This window comes from Centropristis striata, chromosome 11 (assembly GCF_030273125.1).
Source record: "Centropristis striata isolate RG_2023a ecotype Rhode Island chromosome 11, C.striata_1.0, whole genome shotgun sequence".
NCBI lineage: Eukaryota > Metazoa > Chordata > Actinopteri > Perciformes > Serranidae > Centropristis > Centropristis striata.
This window is the reverse complement of record NC_081527.1, coordinates 4,231,093-4,246,830: the sequence shown is the minus strand read 5'-3', so window position 1 is coordinate 4,246,830 and position 15,738 is coordinate 4,231,093. Positions and strand designations below refer to the sequence as shown.

General features: G+C 43.1%; 1 protein-coding gene across 2 annotated transcripts; it reads left to right on the top strand.

The window, feature by feature from the left end:
* Positions 1-1,353: 1,353 nt before the first annotated feature.
* On the top strand, positions 1,354-15,279 carry LOC131980474 (solute carrier family 22 member 13-like). Of its 2 annotated transcripts, XM_059344721.1 has the most exons (6): positions 1,354-1,723; positions 2,050-2,144; positions 4,946-5,157; positions 5,247-5,355; positions 13,354-13,560; positions 15,021-15,279. In XM_059344721.1, exons 1-6 carry the CDS (start codon positions 1,646-1,648, stop codon positions 15,073-15,075), a joined length of 756 nt encoding a protein of 251 aa, XP_059200704.1. In that variant the 5' UTR covers positions 1,354-1,645; the 3' UTR covers positions 15,076-15,279. The 2 variants fall into 2 exon arrangements, with proteins under 2 accessions (XP_059200704.1, XP_059200705.1); XM_059344722.1 differs by lacking the exons at positions 1,354-1,723; positions 2,050-2,144 and adding an exon at positions 2,754-2,908 and having other exon boundaries at positions 15,021-15,276.
* Positions 15,280-15,738: the final 459 nt, after the last annotated feature.

The window sequence follows — 15,738 nt, the reverse complement described above, 5'->3', positions numbered from 1 at the left end:
TTTTCAGGAAGGGAAAGCAGGGCTTGGCCCAAGCTGTGCTCAGCGGGGGCGGAGACCTGCTGACCCGACCTGTGGATGTCGTCAGACGGTGGAAAGAACACTTTGAGGACCTCCTCAATCCAGCCAACACGTCCTCTGTAGAGGAGGCAGAGTCTGAAGACTCAGGGGAAGACTCACCAGTATCCCTGGCAGAGGTCGCCGAGGTAGTCAAAAAGCTACCCGGCGGCAAGGCGCCAGGGTTGGATGAGATTCGCCCTGAGATGCTGAAGGCTCTGGACACTGTTGGGCTGTCATGGTTGACACGCCTCTTCAGTGTCGCGTGGAGGTCTGGGACAGTGCCAGTGGAGTGGCAGACCGGGGTGGTGGTTCCCATTTTTAAAAAGGGGGACCGGAGGGTGTGTTCCATTTACCGTGGAATCACACTTCTCAGCCTCCCCGGGAAAGTCTACTCCAGGGTGCTGGAAAGGAGGCTCCGGCCGATTGTCGAACCTCAGATTCAGGAGGAACAATGCGGCTTTCGTCCTGGCCGTGGAACAACGGATCAGCTCTTTACCCTTGCGAGACTTCTGGAGGGGTCATGGGAGTTTGCCCATCCAGTCTACATGTGTTTTGTGGACTTGGAGAAGGCCTACGACCGTGTCCCTCGGGGAGTCTTGTGGGGGGTACTGCAGGAATATGGGGTACCGGGCTCGTTGCTACGAGCTATCCGGTCCCTATATAACCAAAGTGAGAGCTGTGTCCGCATACTCGGCACAACGTCAAACACGTTCCTAGTGGGTGTTGGCCTCCGCCAGGGTTGCCCCTTGTCTCCGATTCTGTTTGTGGTTTTCATGGACAGGATCTCAAGGCGCAGCCGGGGGGAGGAAGGGATTCGGTTTGGTGACCTAAGAATTGCATCTCTGCTTTTTGCAGATGATGTGGTTCTTTTGGCTTCATCAAGCCGGGACCTCCAGCACTCGGCGGTTTGCAGCCGAGTGCGAAGCGGTTGGTATGAGAGTTAGCACCTCCAAGTCTGAGGCCATGGTTCTCTGCCGGAAAACGGTGGACTGTCCCCTCTGGGTGGGGAGAGAGATACTGCCTCAAGCGAAGGAGTTCAAGTATCTCGGGGTCTTGTTCACGAGTGAGGGTAGAACGGAGCGTGAGATGGACATGCGGTTGGGTGCGGCGTCAGCAGTGATGCGGACGTTGTACCGGACCGTCGTGGTGAAGAAGGAGCTGAGCCGGAAGGCAAAGCTCTCGATTTACCGGTCCATCTATGTTCCAACCCTCACCTATGGTCATGAGCTTTGGGTAGTGACCGAAAGAGCAAGATCGCGGATACAAGCGGCTGAAATGAGCTTCCTCCGTAGGGTGGCTGGGCTCAGCCTTAGAGATAGGGTGAGGAGCTCAGACATCCGGAGGGAGCTGGGAGTAGAGCCGCTGCTCCTTCGCGTCGAAAGGAGTCAGCTGAGGTGGTTTGGGCATCTGGTAAGGATGCCTCCCGGGCGCCTCCCGTTAGAGGTGTTCCGGGCACGTCCAACTGGTAGGAGGCCCCGGGGAAGACCCAGAACACGGTGGAGGGATTATATATCTCTCCTGGCCTGGGAACGCCTCGGGGTCCCCCAGGAGGAGCTGGACGTTGTGGCTGGGGAGAGGGACGTCTGGAATGCCCTGCTTAGCCTGCTGCCCCCGCGACCCGGCCCCGGATAAGCGGAAGAAAATGGATGGAATGGATGTTTTTCCAGTCTCTAGATATTTGTTTTTACTTATTTAAAGAATTCTTACAAAGAAACATTTACTTACTGCACTGGCAGCTAATTTGACTTGTTTCAAACATGTATTTGCATAATTCTAGTTATTTATTTCTCATTTTTTGTCAGTTCGTTTTTACAGTGCAGGAGGTGGAAGATAAGTTATCCATAGGGTTAATTAGTAATTGATGCTCTCTAAAAGTATTTGTCAAAACAACCTTTAATTCCAGTAAACTTTTACTTTGACATCTATGATATCAAAACTTTGCAAAAAGTGTAGTTTGTGGAAGTGTGTCTTTACAGAATATTTCTGTTACAGATTGATGTGAAAGATGCTGCTGAAAAAGGAAACATCACAATTATTTTCAGATCACCTCTACTGACAAAGTATTTTCTTCTCATGATATTGGCATGGTGAGTTGAATTTCCAAGAGATCCTCTAACTCAGTGATTCCCAACAGGGGGGGCCCGACCCCCCCAGGGGGGCGCCAAAGATCCACGGGGGGTCGCAAAGCCCTCTTGATTTTAAGGGATGTAATAAATCTAATGTGTTAAATATAGACGAGTCAGCATTTAATTCATTAGTGGGGCAAAAACAACTAAATAAGGGCTACATTAAACGTTTATTCATTTATTTAAATAGACAAATCACTATAGAAAAGTTTAAAAATAAAGGCTATATCACGAGAATAAGGACATGTGTAACATCCCTCCTGCAGTATACACAGGTAACCTCACCTAGTGGTAACCTCACCTAGTGGTAACCTCACCTGGTGGTGACCTCACCTAGAGGTAACCTCACCTAGCGGTAACCTTACCTAGCGATAACCTCACCAAGCGGTAACCTCACCTAGAGGTAACCTCACCTAGAGGTAACCTCACCTAGTGGTAACCTCACCTAGTGATAACCTCACCTAGTGGTAACCTCACCTAGCGATAACCTCACCTAGAGGTAACCTCACCTAGTGGTAACCTCACCTAGCGATAACCTCACCTAGTGGTAACCTCACCTAGCGATAACCTCACCTAGAGGTAACCTCACCAAGCGGTAACCTCACCTAGAGGTAACCTCACCTAGCAGTAGCCTCACCTAGAGGTAACCTCACCAAACCTCACATCACAATTATTTTCAGATCACCTCTACTGACGAAGTATTTTCTTCTCATGATATTGGCATGGTGAGTTGAATTTCCAAGAGATCCTCTAACTCAGTGATTCCCAACAGGGGGGGCCCGACCCCCCCAGGGGGGCGCCAAAGATCCACGGGGGGTCGCAAAGCCTTCTTGATTTTAAGGGATGTAATAAATCTAATGTGTTAAATATAGACGAGTCAGCATTTAATTCATTAGTGGGACAAAAACAACTAAATAAGGGCTACATTAAACGTTTATTCATTTATTTAAATAGACAAATCACTATAGAAAAGTTTAAAAATAAAGGCTATATCACGAGAATAAGGACATGTGTAACATCCCTCCTGCAGTATACACAGGTAACCTCACCTAGTGGTAACCTCACCTAGTGGTAACCTCACCTGGTGGTGACCTCACCTAGAGGTAACCTCACCTAGCGGTAACCTTACCTAGCGATAACCTCACCAAGCGGTAACCTCACCTAGAGGTAACCTCACCTAGAGGTAACCTCACCTAGTGGTAACCTCACCTAGCGATAACCTCACCTAGTGGTAACCTCACCTAGCGATAACCTCACCTAGAGGTAACCTCACCTAGAGGTAACCCCACCAAGCGGTAACCTCACCAAGCGGTAACCTCACCTAGAGGTAACCTCACCTAGCAGTAGCCTCACCTAGAGGTAACCTCACCAATCGGTAACCTCACCTAGAGGTAACCTCACCTAGTGGTAACCTCAACTGGCAGTAACCTCACCAATCGGTAACCTCACCTAACAACAGAAACACAGAGCTAATCGATAAATGGCGAAGCGTCAGGGAGACGAAAATGCTGAATATCTCAAAAAGAAAAAGAGAGGGTACCATGAAAGCCACATTGAGTTCGGCTTCATAGAACCAATGGACAATGGGGGTCGCCAAAGTTTACAATGGTAAAAATGTGGGTCCCTCAAGAAAAAGGTTGGGAACCACTGCTCTAACTTCTTAAAGCTGTATTACTGTAATATTCCTATTTTAACAGTGGATGAAATTACTATGTATGTTTGAGGGGTAGTGACGAACCAAGAGGGGCTTAGCTACAACTCTGCACTTCCTCTATTTTACATTTGTCCCTGCGAACTCATGGGAGCTGATGGGACCCCCTAGTTTCTAGCTGCACCCCTTCAAAAAAACTCACTTCGCACTAGCTGCTCAGCACAAAAGTTGGCAAGCATGGTGGATCATTAAACTCCTTAACCCTTTATCGGACGAAGAACTATATTCGGTAACTTCACTGGATATCAAAATGGGGTCCCCATGTCTCTCAATTACCAGATTAAAGTGGCAAATCTATAAGAAAAAAAGTTGCAGATTAAAGAGATTTAAAGTGGCAAATCTACGTAAAAAAAATCTCAGATTTACGAGAAAAAGTGGGAAAAAAGCAACTTTTTTCACGCAGATTTGCCACTTTAATCTACTAAATTTGCCAATCATGCCGTCAGATCCGATTCCGATTCGGAAGACAAACCGTTATGCAAATTCTTATATCCCCTTTGTGCTTAATCCACAAAATGCAGTATAAACAGAAACTCATTCTGCATCCCGCTCTGCTGTTGAAATGACATTTACTTATAAAAAAAGCTAGCCATTTTTTTCCACACGTGGTAATCTTTACTCACAGATTTACAAGAAAAAAGTCGGGGAAAAAGCAACTTTTTTCTCGCAGATTCACCACTTTAAATCTCATAAATCTGCGCATTTTTCTCATAAATTTGTCACTTTAATCTCGTAAACTTCCTCCTCAAAATATTACCCCCCTCCCCGGGTCCATATGTTTTTTTACACGTTTTCAAGTATTTCAATGAGTACCCTATTAAGGATTAACAATGCTGTCAGTGAATTTCAGTTTGGAGTCAAATACGGTGTCTAAATACTTGTACGATTGTACAATTTGTACCTCTTTACCATGGATGGTGCTGGTTTTGGTGAGGATTTCCTTGGACCAAAGATGCCAATGGTCAAGCTGTAATGAATGTAATATAATGTAGGACATTCAGGCTCTGATTCTCTGCTTGACTAATGTGTTTCTTACTGTCTTTGAACTCAGGTTTTCTCTGGACCTTTCCATCTTCTGCTTGTACTTCAATATTGGAAACCTCGGCCTCAGCATCTTTATGACACAGCTGTTGTTTGGTGCTATTGAAATACCTGCTTATTTACTGTGTATGTGGCTGTTGGAGGTTTTTGGCAGAAAAAAATTACTCATAACAACAACTCTGACCGGAGGGCTCTGCTGCATACTTGTCCTAGCTGTTCAAGGTAATATCATTGGCACATTTGACCACAACGACAAGTTATTGTCCTGTTTGTTTGGTTGCCAACTTTTGTTTTGTGTTTTGTTTGTTCAGGATATCCCATTGCTGTGACAACATTAGCCGTTGCAGCGCGTTTCTTCCTGCTTGGGGCTTATACGATATGTCATGTTTATGTCCAGGAGCTGTTTCCAACATCTGTTAGGTAGGTGTTCACAGGCTTTATGTGCAAACCTTTTAGACCTTAGAGCAGAGGTCTCAAACTCAAATTACCTGGGGGCCACTGGAGGCAGTATCAAAATGACCAAAAAAAGACACAAAATGACAGAAAAAAATAAATTACTTAAAAAAGACACAAGATAACCAAAAAACCCACAAAATTACTAAAGAAAAGACACAAAATTACTAAAAAAAGAAACAAAATTATGAGAAAAAGACACAAAATGACTACAAAAAAGACACAAAATGACAGAAAAAACACTAAATTACTTTAAAAAGACGCAAAATGACCAAAAAAAAAAGACACAAAATGACACAAGAAATATACAAAATTTCTAAAAAAGACACAAAATTACCAAGAAAAGACACAAAATTATAAAAAACACAAAATTACATGACATAACATTTCCACTTCTCCCGGTAACAACAGATAATAAACGGTCCGGTAGCCCAATAAAGGAACCTTCGACACACAACACGGTAAAGTGCCATTCATATAAAACAGACATTAAACTTTCATATCAAGGTGGGGCCCACAAAATATCGTCACGAGGGCCACAATTGGCCCAGGGGCCGTGAGTTTGAGACCCAAGTAAAATTGGTTTTATTGGGTATCCAAAGAATGGCTTGACACATGAAGCAATAGGTACCAAGGTTATAATAGTTATTGGTTTTTCATTAGTTTTAGTTTTAATTTAGTTGTGATTTTTTGTTTTCAAATTCAGTTAGTTTTTATGAGTTTTTTAGAATGTGTTTGCTAGTTTTAATTAGTGTTTATTTTTTGGAAAATTCTTAGTTTTAGTTTAGTTTTTATTAGTTTTAGTTTTTTTGTAATGGGGTATTTGTTGGGTGCCAGATTCAATAAGGTCACAATAAATGTTTCCTTTATTTCCTTTGTCTGATCCATCTCAGCCCCACTAAGTTTATTAAGTCATAAAAACCAGATAGATGAAATAGTTTTCAAAATATATATTTTCAATATCAACCAAAAGATTAACGTATGAAAAAAGTTGACAAAGACGAAAAGGACATTTCAACTATAATTTTAGATAGTTTTGTAAATTGTCGTCTAAACAAAATACAGTTTCAGTTAGTTATCTTTTTTTTTTTTTTTAAACTCTCGTTTGTATTCTTATTTCAGTTAATGAAAATGTTTTTTCAATTCTAGTTTTCGTTATTTCGTTAGTTTTCGTTAAGTATAATAACCTTGATAGGTACTGAGAGGTTAAAAAAATATTGAGTACTGGTAACACTTTACAATAACCATCATTTATAAATGGTAAACAGATAGTTAATTAATGTTTAATCATCATTTATAAACCGTATGTAGGCCATTTAGAATGGTAAATACATAATTTATTAATGTTTAACTAAATACATCATTCATAAATGACAAATAGATGGTATATTAATTTAAGTTTATAGTTACTTTACCATTAAGAAACCAATAAATTATAATTAACAGTTTATTTAGAGTTTTAGTTGCACTTATTATAACATTTTTAACACCATATTAAGTATGTTAATGATTTTGAAATTATTCATGTTGTTTCGCTCCGTCTAGGGAGCAGAACCTAACATAAATAACCCACACCCAAACAAGGTATAAGTTTAGAAAATAATACAGTTTTATTTAACAACAACCAAAATGTGCAATTATATACAGTGAATTGGTGCGGTATCTACAAGTGATGAAGCGTGGCTTCAGGGTGAGCCCAGGCCTAAAATAACAAACAAAACACCGATCTAAACTCAAGGGTCCGAAACTTTCTAATCCCTACTGAAAAGAAAAGAAACAAAAATACAAGTACTGATCCTAACTCCCTAACCTAAGTCAAAAACAGGAGAAAACAGTATTAAAGAAAAAGGCAGCTCACCCCTACTGCTTCCTTAAACACAGGCACTCTTGCTCTGGTTACCCAGAGCACAAGCACTCTCACAAACACTCTAGCACGCAGGCCAACAAACACACTCTAACAATGTTAACACCAATCTTTCACAGAATAACTTCACAATCTCAAACTAGGTAGCGCGTAAGTGACAGCAGTTCCACCCGTCCTCTGGAGTCACCGGCTTTTGTAGTCCCCGCCTTCGATAATGCCAATCACTCGCTGCCACGCCAGGAAAGCAGAGCCAATGAGACGCGGGAGCCACACGATCTTTGGATCAGGACAGGAGCACTCACTCTGCATAGAAGGAAAAACACACATGCACCTGCAGTGCAAATGAAATGACGGCAGCAGCCGTAACACCCTCCCCCTTAAAAACAAGCATATCTCATAAATGCTTGTCCTCAACCTGGGCCTGACACGCGGGAAAGTGCGTCTGCCATCACGTTGTCAGTGCCTTTTTTATGTCGCACCTCTAGGTTGAAATCCTGCACCAGCAAGGACCACCGCATGAGACGCTGGTTGGCGTTCTGCATCTGATGCAAAAAAACAAGAGGATTATGATCAGTGTAGATTGTCACAGGTAATGGACTAGAACCAATGTAAACTTCGAAGTGTTGCAGTGCTAACAAAAGAGCTAACGTTTCCTGCTCAATGGTGCTGTAATTTTTCTGGGCGGCAATGAACTTTTTTGAAAAGTAGCTGACTGGGTGGTCGATACCCTGACTGTCCACTTGCAGTAACATCGCACCTGCCCCACTTGCGCTGGCATCCACCTCTATTTTGAATGGATGAGCAAAGTCAGGAGCCGCTAGGACCGGTGTACTGCAGAGCAGCGCTTTGCATGATTCAAAGGCTTTCTGGCAGACATGGGACCAGGAGAAAAGAGTCTTCTCACTGGTGAGGCTGGTGAGGGGAGCAACCACGTCAGCAAAATTGCGGCAGAAACCGCTGTAATACCCCGCCATCCCCAGAAAACGGCGGAGCTCACGTCGGGTACGGGGCACAGGATAGTCGACTATGGCCTGGACTTTTGCTTGGACGGGACGCACCTGACCCTGGCCTACTTGTTTACCAAGGTATGTGACAGTGGCTCTACCAAACTCACACTTGGCCAGATTCAGGGTGAGGTTGGCCTCCTTAAACCGCTTGAATATTTTTTTCAGAGTTTTCAGGTGCTGGGACCAAGTATCTGTGTAGGCAACGACGTCATCGAGGTAGACTTCACAATTTTCGACCTCGGCTAAAACCAGGTGCATCAACCGCTGGAAAGTGGCGGGTGCATTTCGGAGACCAAAAGGCATGACAGTATACTGCAGGAAACTATCAGGGGTGACAAAAGCAGAAATTTCAGAGGCACGAGGAGTTAATGGGACCTGCCAATAACCTTTCAACAAATCAAGTTTTGTGACAAATGTAGCTGATCCTACCCGGTCCACGCAATCCTCCATTCTGGGTAGCGGGTAGGAATCAGGCTTTGTGACATTATTCACCTTTCTGAAGTCAGTGCAGAAACGTGGGGTCTGGTCTTGCTTGGGCACCAGCAAGCAAGGAGAACTCCAGGGGCTGGAGCTTCGAACAGCCAATCCATTTTCAAGCATGTAATCAACTTCTGTTTTACATAGGGTGCGCTTGGTTGGGTTTACACGGTAGGCATGCTGCTTAATGGGCAGGTGATCACCCACATCAATGTCATGGGCGAGGACAGTGGTGCGGGATGGGGTGTCATTAAACAGAGTGAGATGGGTATTAATCAGCTGAGTGATATCATTTTTCTCTGCAACATTCAGATGCTGCAGATGGCCTGGCAGATCTGCAAGAATTTGCGAGTTTTTCAGTCGTGGGCAGGGAGAATTACCGACACTCAAACCATCATTCTCCGGGGAGTACATCACAGGAGTGACCGCGGTGACAGCAGCTACAGTAGCAGGTCTGACAGCTGGAGGAATATTGCCATCACTGCGGGTGAAATATGGCTTCAACATGTTCACATGACATACTCTGTTTTTACGTCTGCGTTCAGGGGTACCAACAACATAATCAGTCTCACTCAGTTTTTTCTGTATCACATACGGACCACAAAATTTCGCCTGAAGAGAGGAACTGGGCAGTGGGAGGAGCACGAGCACGTGATCACCCACCTGAAACTCTCTCTTAACAGACTTTTTATCGAGCTCAGTTTTCATTTTTTTCTGAGATGCAGCCAGCGTGCTGCGGGCCATCTCACGAGCGTTATGCAGCCTCTCTCTGAAACTGCTCACATAATCGAGTACATTGGCAACTGGACTCACGGTCTCGGACAGAAACTTCTCCCGGAGCAGCCGAAGAGGACCGCGCACGGTGTGTCCAAACACTAGCTCAGCCGGGCTGAAACCAGTGGACTCCTGCACGCTTTCTCTCACTGCTAACATCAGGAAAGGCAGACCCTCGTCCCAATCCTTTCCACTTTCCAGGCAGTATTTCTTTAGCATGGATTTCAACGTCTGATGAAAGCGCTCCAGCGCGCCCTGAGACTGAGGATGGTACGCGCTGGCCTTTCTATGAGAGATGGACAGTGTCGCCAGTACCTGGGTGAACAGTTTGGACATGAAATTTGAACCCTGATCGGTCTGGATGCACTTGGGCAAACCAAAAGTGGAAAAGAAATTAACGAGGGCTTTAACCACTGCTTTCGCTTTCAACGTGCGCAGCGGGATAGCCTCAGGATAACGGGTGGCTGTGCACATCAGCGTCAGCAAATACTGATGGCCAGACTTTGTCTTAGGAAGGGGACCCACACAGTCTAGGATAACATGCTCAAAAGGTTCTCCGAGCACCGGAATGGGACACACATGACAGGAGCGGCAAAAACGGCGCACATCAGCCTTCAGCCCTGGCCAAAAGAAATATCGCAGGATGCGGTGGTACGTTTTCCTGACTCCTAAATGACCAGACGCCTTGTCATGCGCTACGCTGAAAACTTGAGAGCGAAAACTCTGAGGCACCACTACCTGCTGGAGAGAATTCCACCCTAAATCACCAGCGGCAGAGGGATGCCACTTGCGCACCAGGATGCCATCCATAATACTGTACACACCGGAGTCAGCATCTGTTTTAAGTGCCGCGGCACGACACACAGCCAGAGTCGGGTCACTCTGCTGGGCCTTAATGAACGCACTTCGGTCGACAACAACATTCATCTCCGCTGTGGTAGGCAACAAACTATCCGTAGTGGTGGATTCGGATTTAACGTCACCACACTCTGCCTTCACAGACTCCTCCGGTGCGGTCAAAAATGAATCTGCCAGATTCAACACATCCTCAAATTTGCGCGACTGGGCGCGCGTCACAACACAGGCCGGAAACACAGGACAGACAGCAGCGGACACAGTCGGGCTTGACTCAGGCTCAGGATTTTCAACAACCTCAGGTGTGGGGAAAACTCTTTTTCCTGCTAGATCGTTCCCGAGGATGAGAGTCACACCCGACACTGGCAAACGCGCACGTATGCCAATTTTCACAGGACCCGACACAAGTGAAGAACGCAGAAATACAGTGTGCAGCGGAGCTTGCAACATACACATTTTCACCCCCCACACAAGGGCATCAGAACCACAGAATGAATTGACGGAGAAAGGCAACACATTCTGCAACATCAGAGACTGATTGACTCCCGTATCACGCAGAATCGTGATCTGTACCTGATCCACATCTTCTCCTGTCAGAGAGACTGAGCCTCGTAAAATGAAAGGTTTGTAACCCTCATCAACTTCCTCCGTTACTTTTTCACGGGGAGCGGCAGGAGACCGCACAGGAGCAGACTGGACAAAACTCACACTTTTCGGCTTTCGGGAGCTCTGGCTGTGCTCTTTGCGCTGCAGCGCTGGGCAGGCGGCGATACGGTGCCCTGTCTCATGGCAGTAAAAACATTCCCGACTGTCAGTGGAAGCTGCGGGAGGACGCAGGGAGTGGACTTTCGGACTTCTCACAACAGGACCAGCTGGAATATTTTCACAACGCGCAGAGGAGAAAGCAACCCGGTGAGTCAACACAAACTCATCTGCCAGCACGGCAGCTTTAGACAGAGACTCCACTTTCTGCTCATTCAAGTATAACGCGATTTTCTCGGGTAGGGTAGTTTTAAACTCCTCCAACAACATCAGCTTGCGGAGTTCAGTGAAAGTTTTCACCTCGCTTGCGGCGCACCACTTATCAAATAACACAGATTTCTCTCTCGCAAACTCCACATATGTTTGGTTAGCAGATTTCTCACACAAACGGAACTTTTGGCGATATGCCTCCGGAACCAATTCATAAGCACGTAATACCGTGGCCTTTACTATGTAATAATCCAAACTTTCATCAATGGATAAGCTTGCACATACTTCTTGGGCTTTTCCCGTCAGCTTACATTGTAACAACAGACTCCACACTTCCTTTGGCCATTTTAATGTTGCTGCAATGCGTTCAAACGCTTTAAAGTACGAATCCACCTCACTCTCTCTGAAAGGTGGGACTAAGGCAATGTGTCTACTCACGTCAAACTGCTCTGGAGCGGTAGAGGGAAGCCGCATACTCACGGGGGTGGAAGCAGCCGGGTGCCTCGGCTGGTCTAGCTCCATGGCTCTTATGCGCAAGTGCATTAGCTCCACCTCACGGGTTTTCGTTTCGAGCTCTACCTCTCTAAGGCGGAGAGCCAGTTTAAGATCCTCAGGATCTACCCCCGCCTGTAGCAGCGCCAGCGGGTCAGCGCCGGAGGCTGAAGCGAGAGCAGGGACCTCCGTCCCTACCTTCCCCTGGCCTCTGGAAGCCTGCGTGGATGTGGCAGCCTCCGCTCCCACTTCCTCGTCTGAGCTTTCCACTGCACTGCCCGTTTTAGGCTTGGCGGTAGTAATCACCCCCTTCTCCATCAGTTTGTTTGACAGACACTGCTTTATCTCCGCTTTACAAGCATTTAGCGGGACAAATACATCAAACAATCCTGCCACCAGTAACAAGTCGGCCTTTGCGCAATATCCTACGTTGGAGAAACTGGATCGGTGCACAAACTCGTCCATGTCAAAAAGCATTTTAATGTTACCGGACACCAAAAAACTGCCAGCCAACCAGTGGACAAAATGGGAACAAAGAATATCCCGGACGAGCCCCCAATTTATGTTACGCTCCGTCTAGGGAGCAGAACCTAACATAAATAACCCACACCCAAACAAGGTATAAGTTTAGAAAATAATACAGTTTTATTTAACAACAACCAAAATGTGCAATTATATACAGTGAATTGGTGCGGTATCTACAAGTGATGAAGCATGGCTTCAGGGTGAGCCCAGGCCTAAAATAACAAACAAAACACCGATCTAAACTCAAGGGTTCGAAACTTTCTAATCCCTACTGAAAAGAAAAGAAACAAAAATACAAGTACTGATCCTAACTCCCTAACCTAAGTCAAAAACAGGAGAAAACAGTATTAAAGAAAAAGGCAGCTCACCCCTACTGCTTCCTTAAACACAGGCACTCTTGCTCTGGTTACCCAGAGCACAAGCACTCTCACAAACACTCTAGCACGCAGGCCAACAAACACACTCTAACAATGTTAACACCAATCTTTCACAGAATAACTTCACAATCTCAAACTAGGTAGCGCGTAAGTGACAGCAGTTCCACCCGTCCTCTGGAGTCACCGGCTTTTGTAGTCCCCGCCTTCGATAATGCCAATCACTCGCTGCCACGCCAGGAATGCAGAGCCAATGAGACGCGGGAGCCACACGATCTTTGGATCAGGACAGGAGCACTCACTCTGCATAGAAGGAAAAACACACATGCACCTGCAGTGCAAATGAAATGACGGCAGCAGCCGTAACAATATACCTTTAAGAAATTGGTTGAAAACATTTAAAGATTAAATATGTATAGCACTTTGTAACTGGTTAATAATTGGTTTATAAACCATCTATAAATATTACTTAGTTGGTTATTGCAAAGTGTTACCTGAGTACTATTTTCCTTGAAACAGAGACTCCTCCACCGTGTGTTTAAACAAGGCTTTTCTTGCTAAACTTGCAATTAAACCCAAATGTGGAAATATCGGTGTTTATCATTTTCCACCATTTCCCTCTCAGACAACCAGCCACATCTCTAGCATCAGTGTCAGGAAAACTAGGTGCACTACTGGCTCCACTGCTCAACATCCTGTCCATGTACCACTGGTCCATACCCACCACAGTCTTCAGCAGCTTGACCCTGATCAGTGGAGCGCTCTGCTTCCTGCTTCCTGAGACCAGGAGAAAAGAGCTTCCTGAGTCCACTGACAAGGCCGAGAACAACAGGTAGCTATGGCATTAGTCATTTTGTGTCTTTTATTGGTTATTTTGTGTCTTTTTTTTAGTCTTTTTTGGATATTTTGTGTCTTCTTTTAGTTATTTTGTGTCTTTTTTAGTCATTTTGTGTCTTTTTTGGGTTATTTTGTGTCTTTTTAGGATAATTTGTGTCTTTTTTTAGTCTTTTTTTTAGTCATTTTGTGTCTTTTTTTGGTTATTTTGTGTCTTTTTTAGTCATTTTGTGTCTTTTTTTGGTTATTTTGTGTCTTTTCTTGGTCATTTTGTCTTTTTTGTCATTTCATGTCTTTTTTAATTATTTTGTGTCTTTTTTGGTCATTTTGTGTCTTTTTTGGATACTTTGTGTCTTTTTTTTAGTCATTTTGTGTCTTTTTTGGATATTTTGTGTCTTTTTGTAGTCTTTTTTTGGATATTTTGTGTCTTTTTTTAGTCATTTTGTGTCTTTTTGTGTCTTCTTTTGGTTATTTTGTGTCTTTTTTTAGTCATTTTGTGTCTTTTTGTGTCTTTTTTGGGTTATTTTGTCTTTTTTTGTCTTTCTGTGTCTTTTTTTTGGGTCATTTTGTGTCTTTTCTTGGTCATTTTGTGTCTTTTTTGTCATTTTGTGTCTTTTTTAATTATTTTGTGTCTTTTTTTGGTCATTTTGTGTCTTTTTTGGATATTTTGTGTCTTTTTGTAGTCTTTTTTTGGATATTTTGTGTCTTTTTTTAGTCATTTCGTGTCTTCTTTTGGTTATTTTGTGTCTTTTTTTAGTCATTTTGGTCATTTTGTGTCTTTTCTTGGTCATTTTGTGTCTTTTTTGTCATTTTGTGTCTTTTTTAATTATTTTGTGTCTTTTTTGGTCATTTTGTGTCTTTTTATAGTCTTTTTTTGGATATTTTGTGTCTTTTTTTTAGTCATTTTGTGTCTTTTTTGGATATTTTGTGTCTTTTTTTAGTCATTTTTTGTCTTTTTTTGTTATTTTGTCTTTTTTAGTAATTTCACGTGTTTTAGTCATTTTGTGTCTTTTTTTGGTAATTTAGTCCAACATAAAATGTGATTTTGAATCTTTTTTTTTTTTAATCTTCATTTGAAATGTTGCAAATGTGAACAAAGGTGTCAAATCTAACATATAAGAGGGTTCCATCCATCATTTTATACTAAATCTGTTTGAGCTTGTCTCCAGTTTTACTTGGTATATCATCATCAAACTGAAACTGGCCTCATGGAGTTTACAGCCAGAACTTTAGAGGTAAATTTACAGTAGGGCTCCACGCTGCTTTGTTTTCTAGTCTGATGGAGGCAACAAGTCTGGATTATTTGGAGCTTTTGGACACTCCGCAGGGTTAAAACTAAATCTAATGAAAAATAATAATATGTCAAATATGTCCTGTCATTGTTTTCATTAGTCTGGTTGATTACTTCATCACAGATAACTCTTAGACGTGTATGTGTTTCTGCCTTGTGTCTTTCAGAAATGTGACATCCACAAAAACAGAAAATCTCAAGCAACAATCAACCAAGTTGTAGACATGTGTCTAATGATTTATTCTTTAAAACTGCATAATAAACTCTATGGAGTTTTGGGCTATTTTGTCCATGTTTGAATCCTTTTCATCCTGCCTGTATACACCACTTAAAACATGTTTAAATGCCAAATTGGTATATTTTTTTTCAGCACAACCTCACCTATATGACCTAATTATTGATTTTTTTCAACATTTTGAACCAAAAATAAACAAAGAAAAACAAACATAAATGTGATCTTGTGATTGTGTGTGATCCTGTCATCAACTCTGGTTTTTATTCTAGTGGGACTTTATTTTATTTGGGTCTTGTGAGTTTAGCGTAACAATTTTGGACATTTTGTGTCTTTTTTGTGTCTTTTTTGGTCATTGTGTGTCTTTAATTGTGTCTTTTTTAGTTATTTTGTGTCTTATTTTGGTCATTTTGTGTCTTTTTTAGTGATTTTGTGTCTTCTGTGTTTTTTTTGTGGTTATTTTGTGTCTTATTTTGGTCATTTTGTGTCTTTTTTAGTGATTTTGTGTCTTCTGTGTTTTTTTTGTGGTTATTTTGTGTCTTTTTAGTTATTTTGTGTCTTTTTTGATATTTTGTGTCTTTTTTTAGTCATTTTGTGTCTTTTTTGGATATTTTGTGTCTTTTTGTGTCTTTTTTGGGTTATTTTGTCTTTTT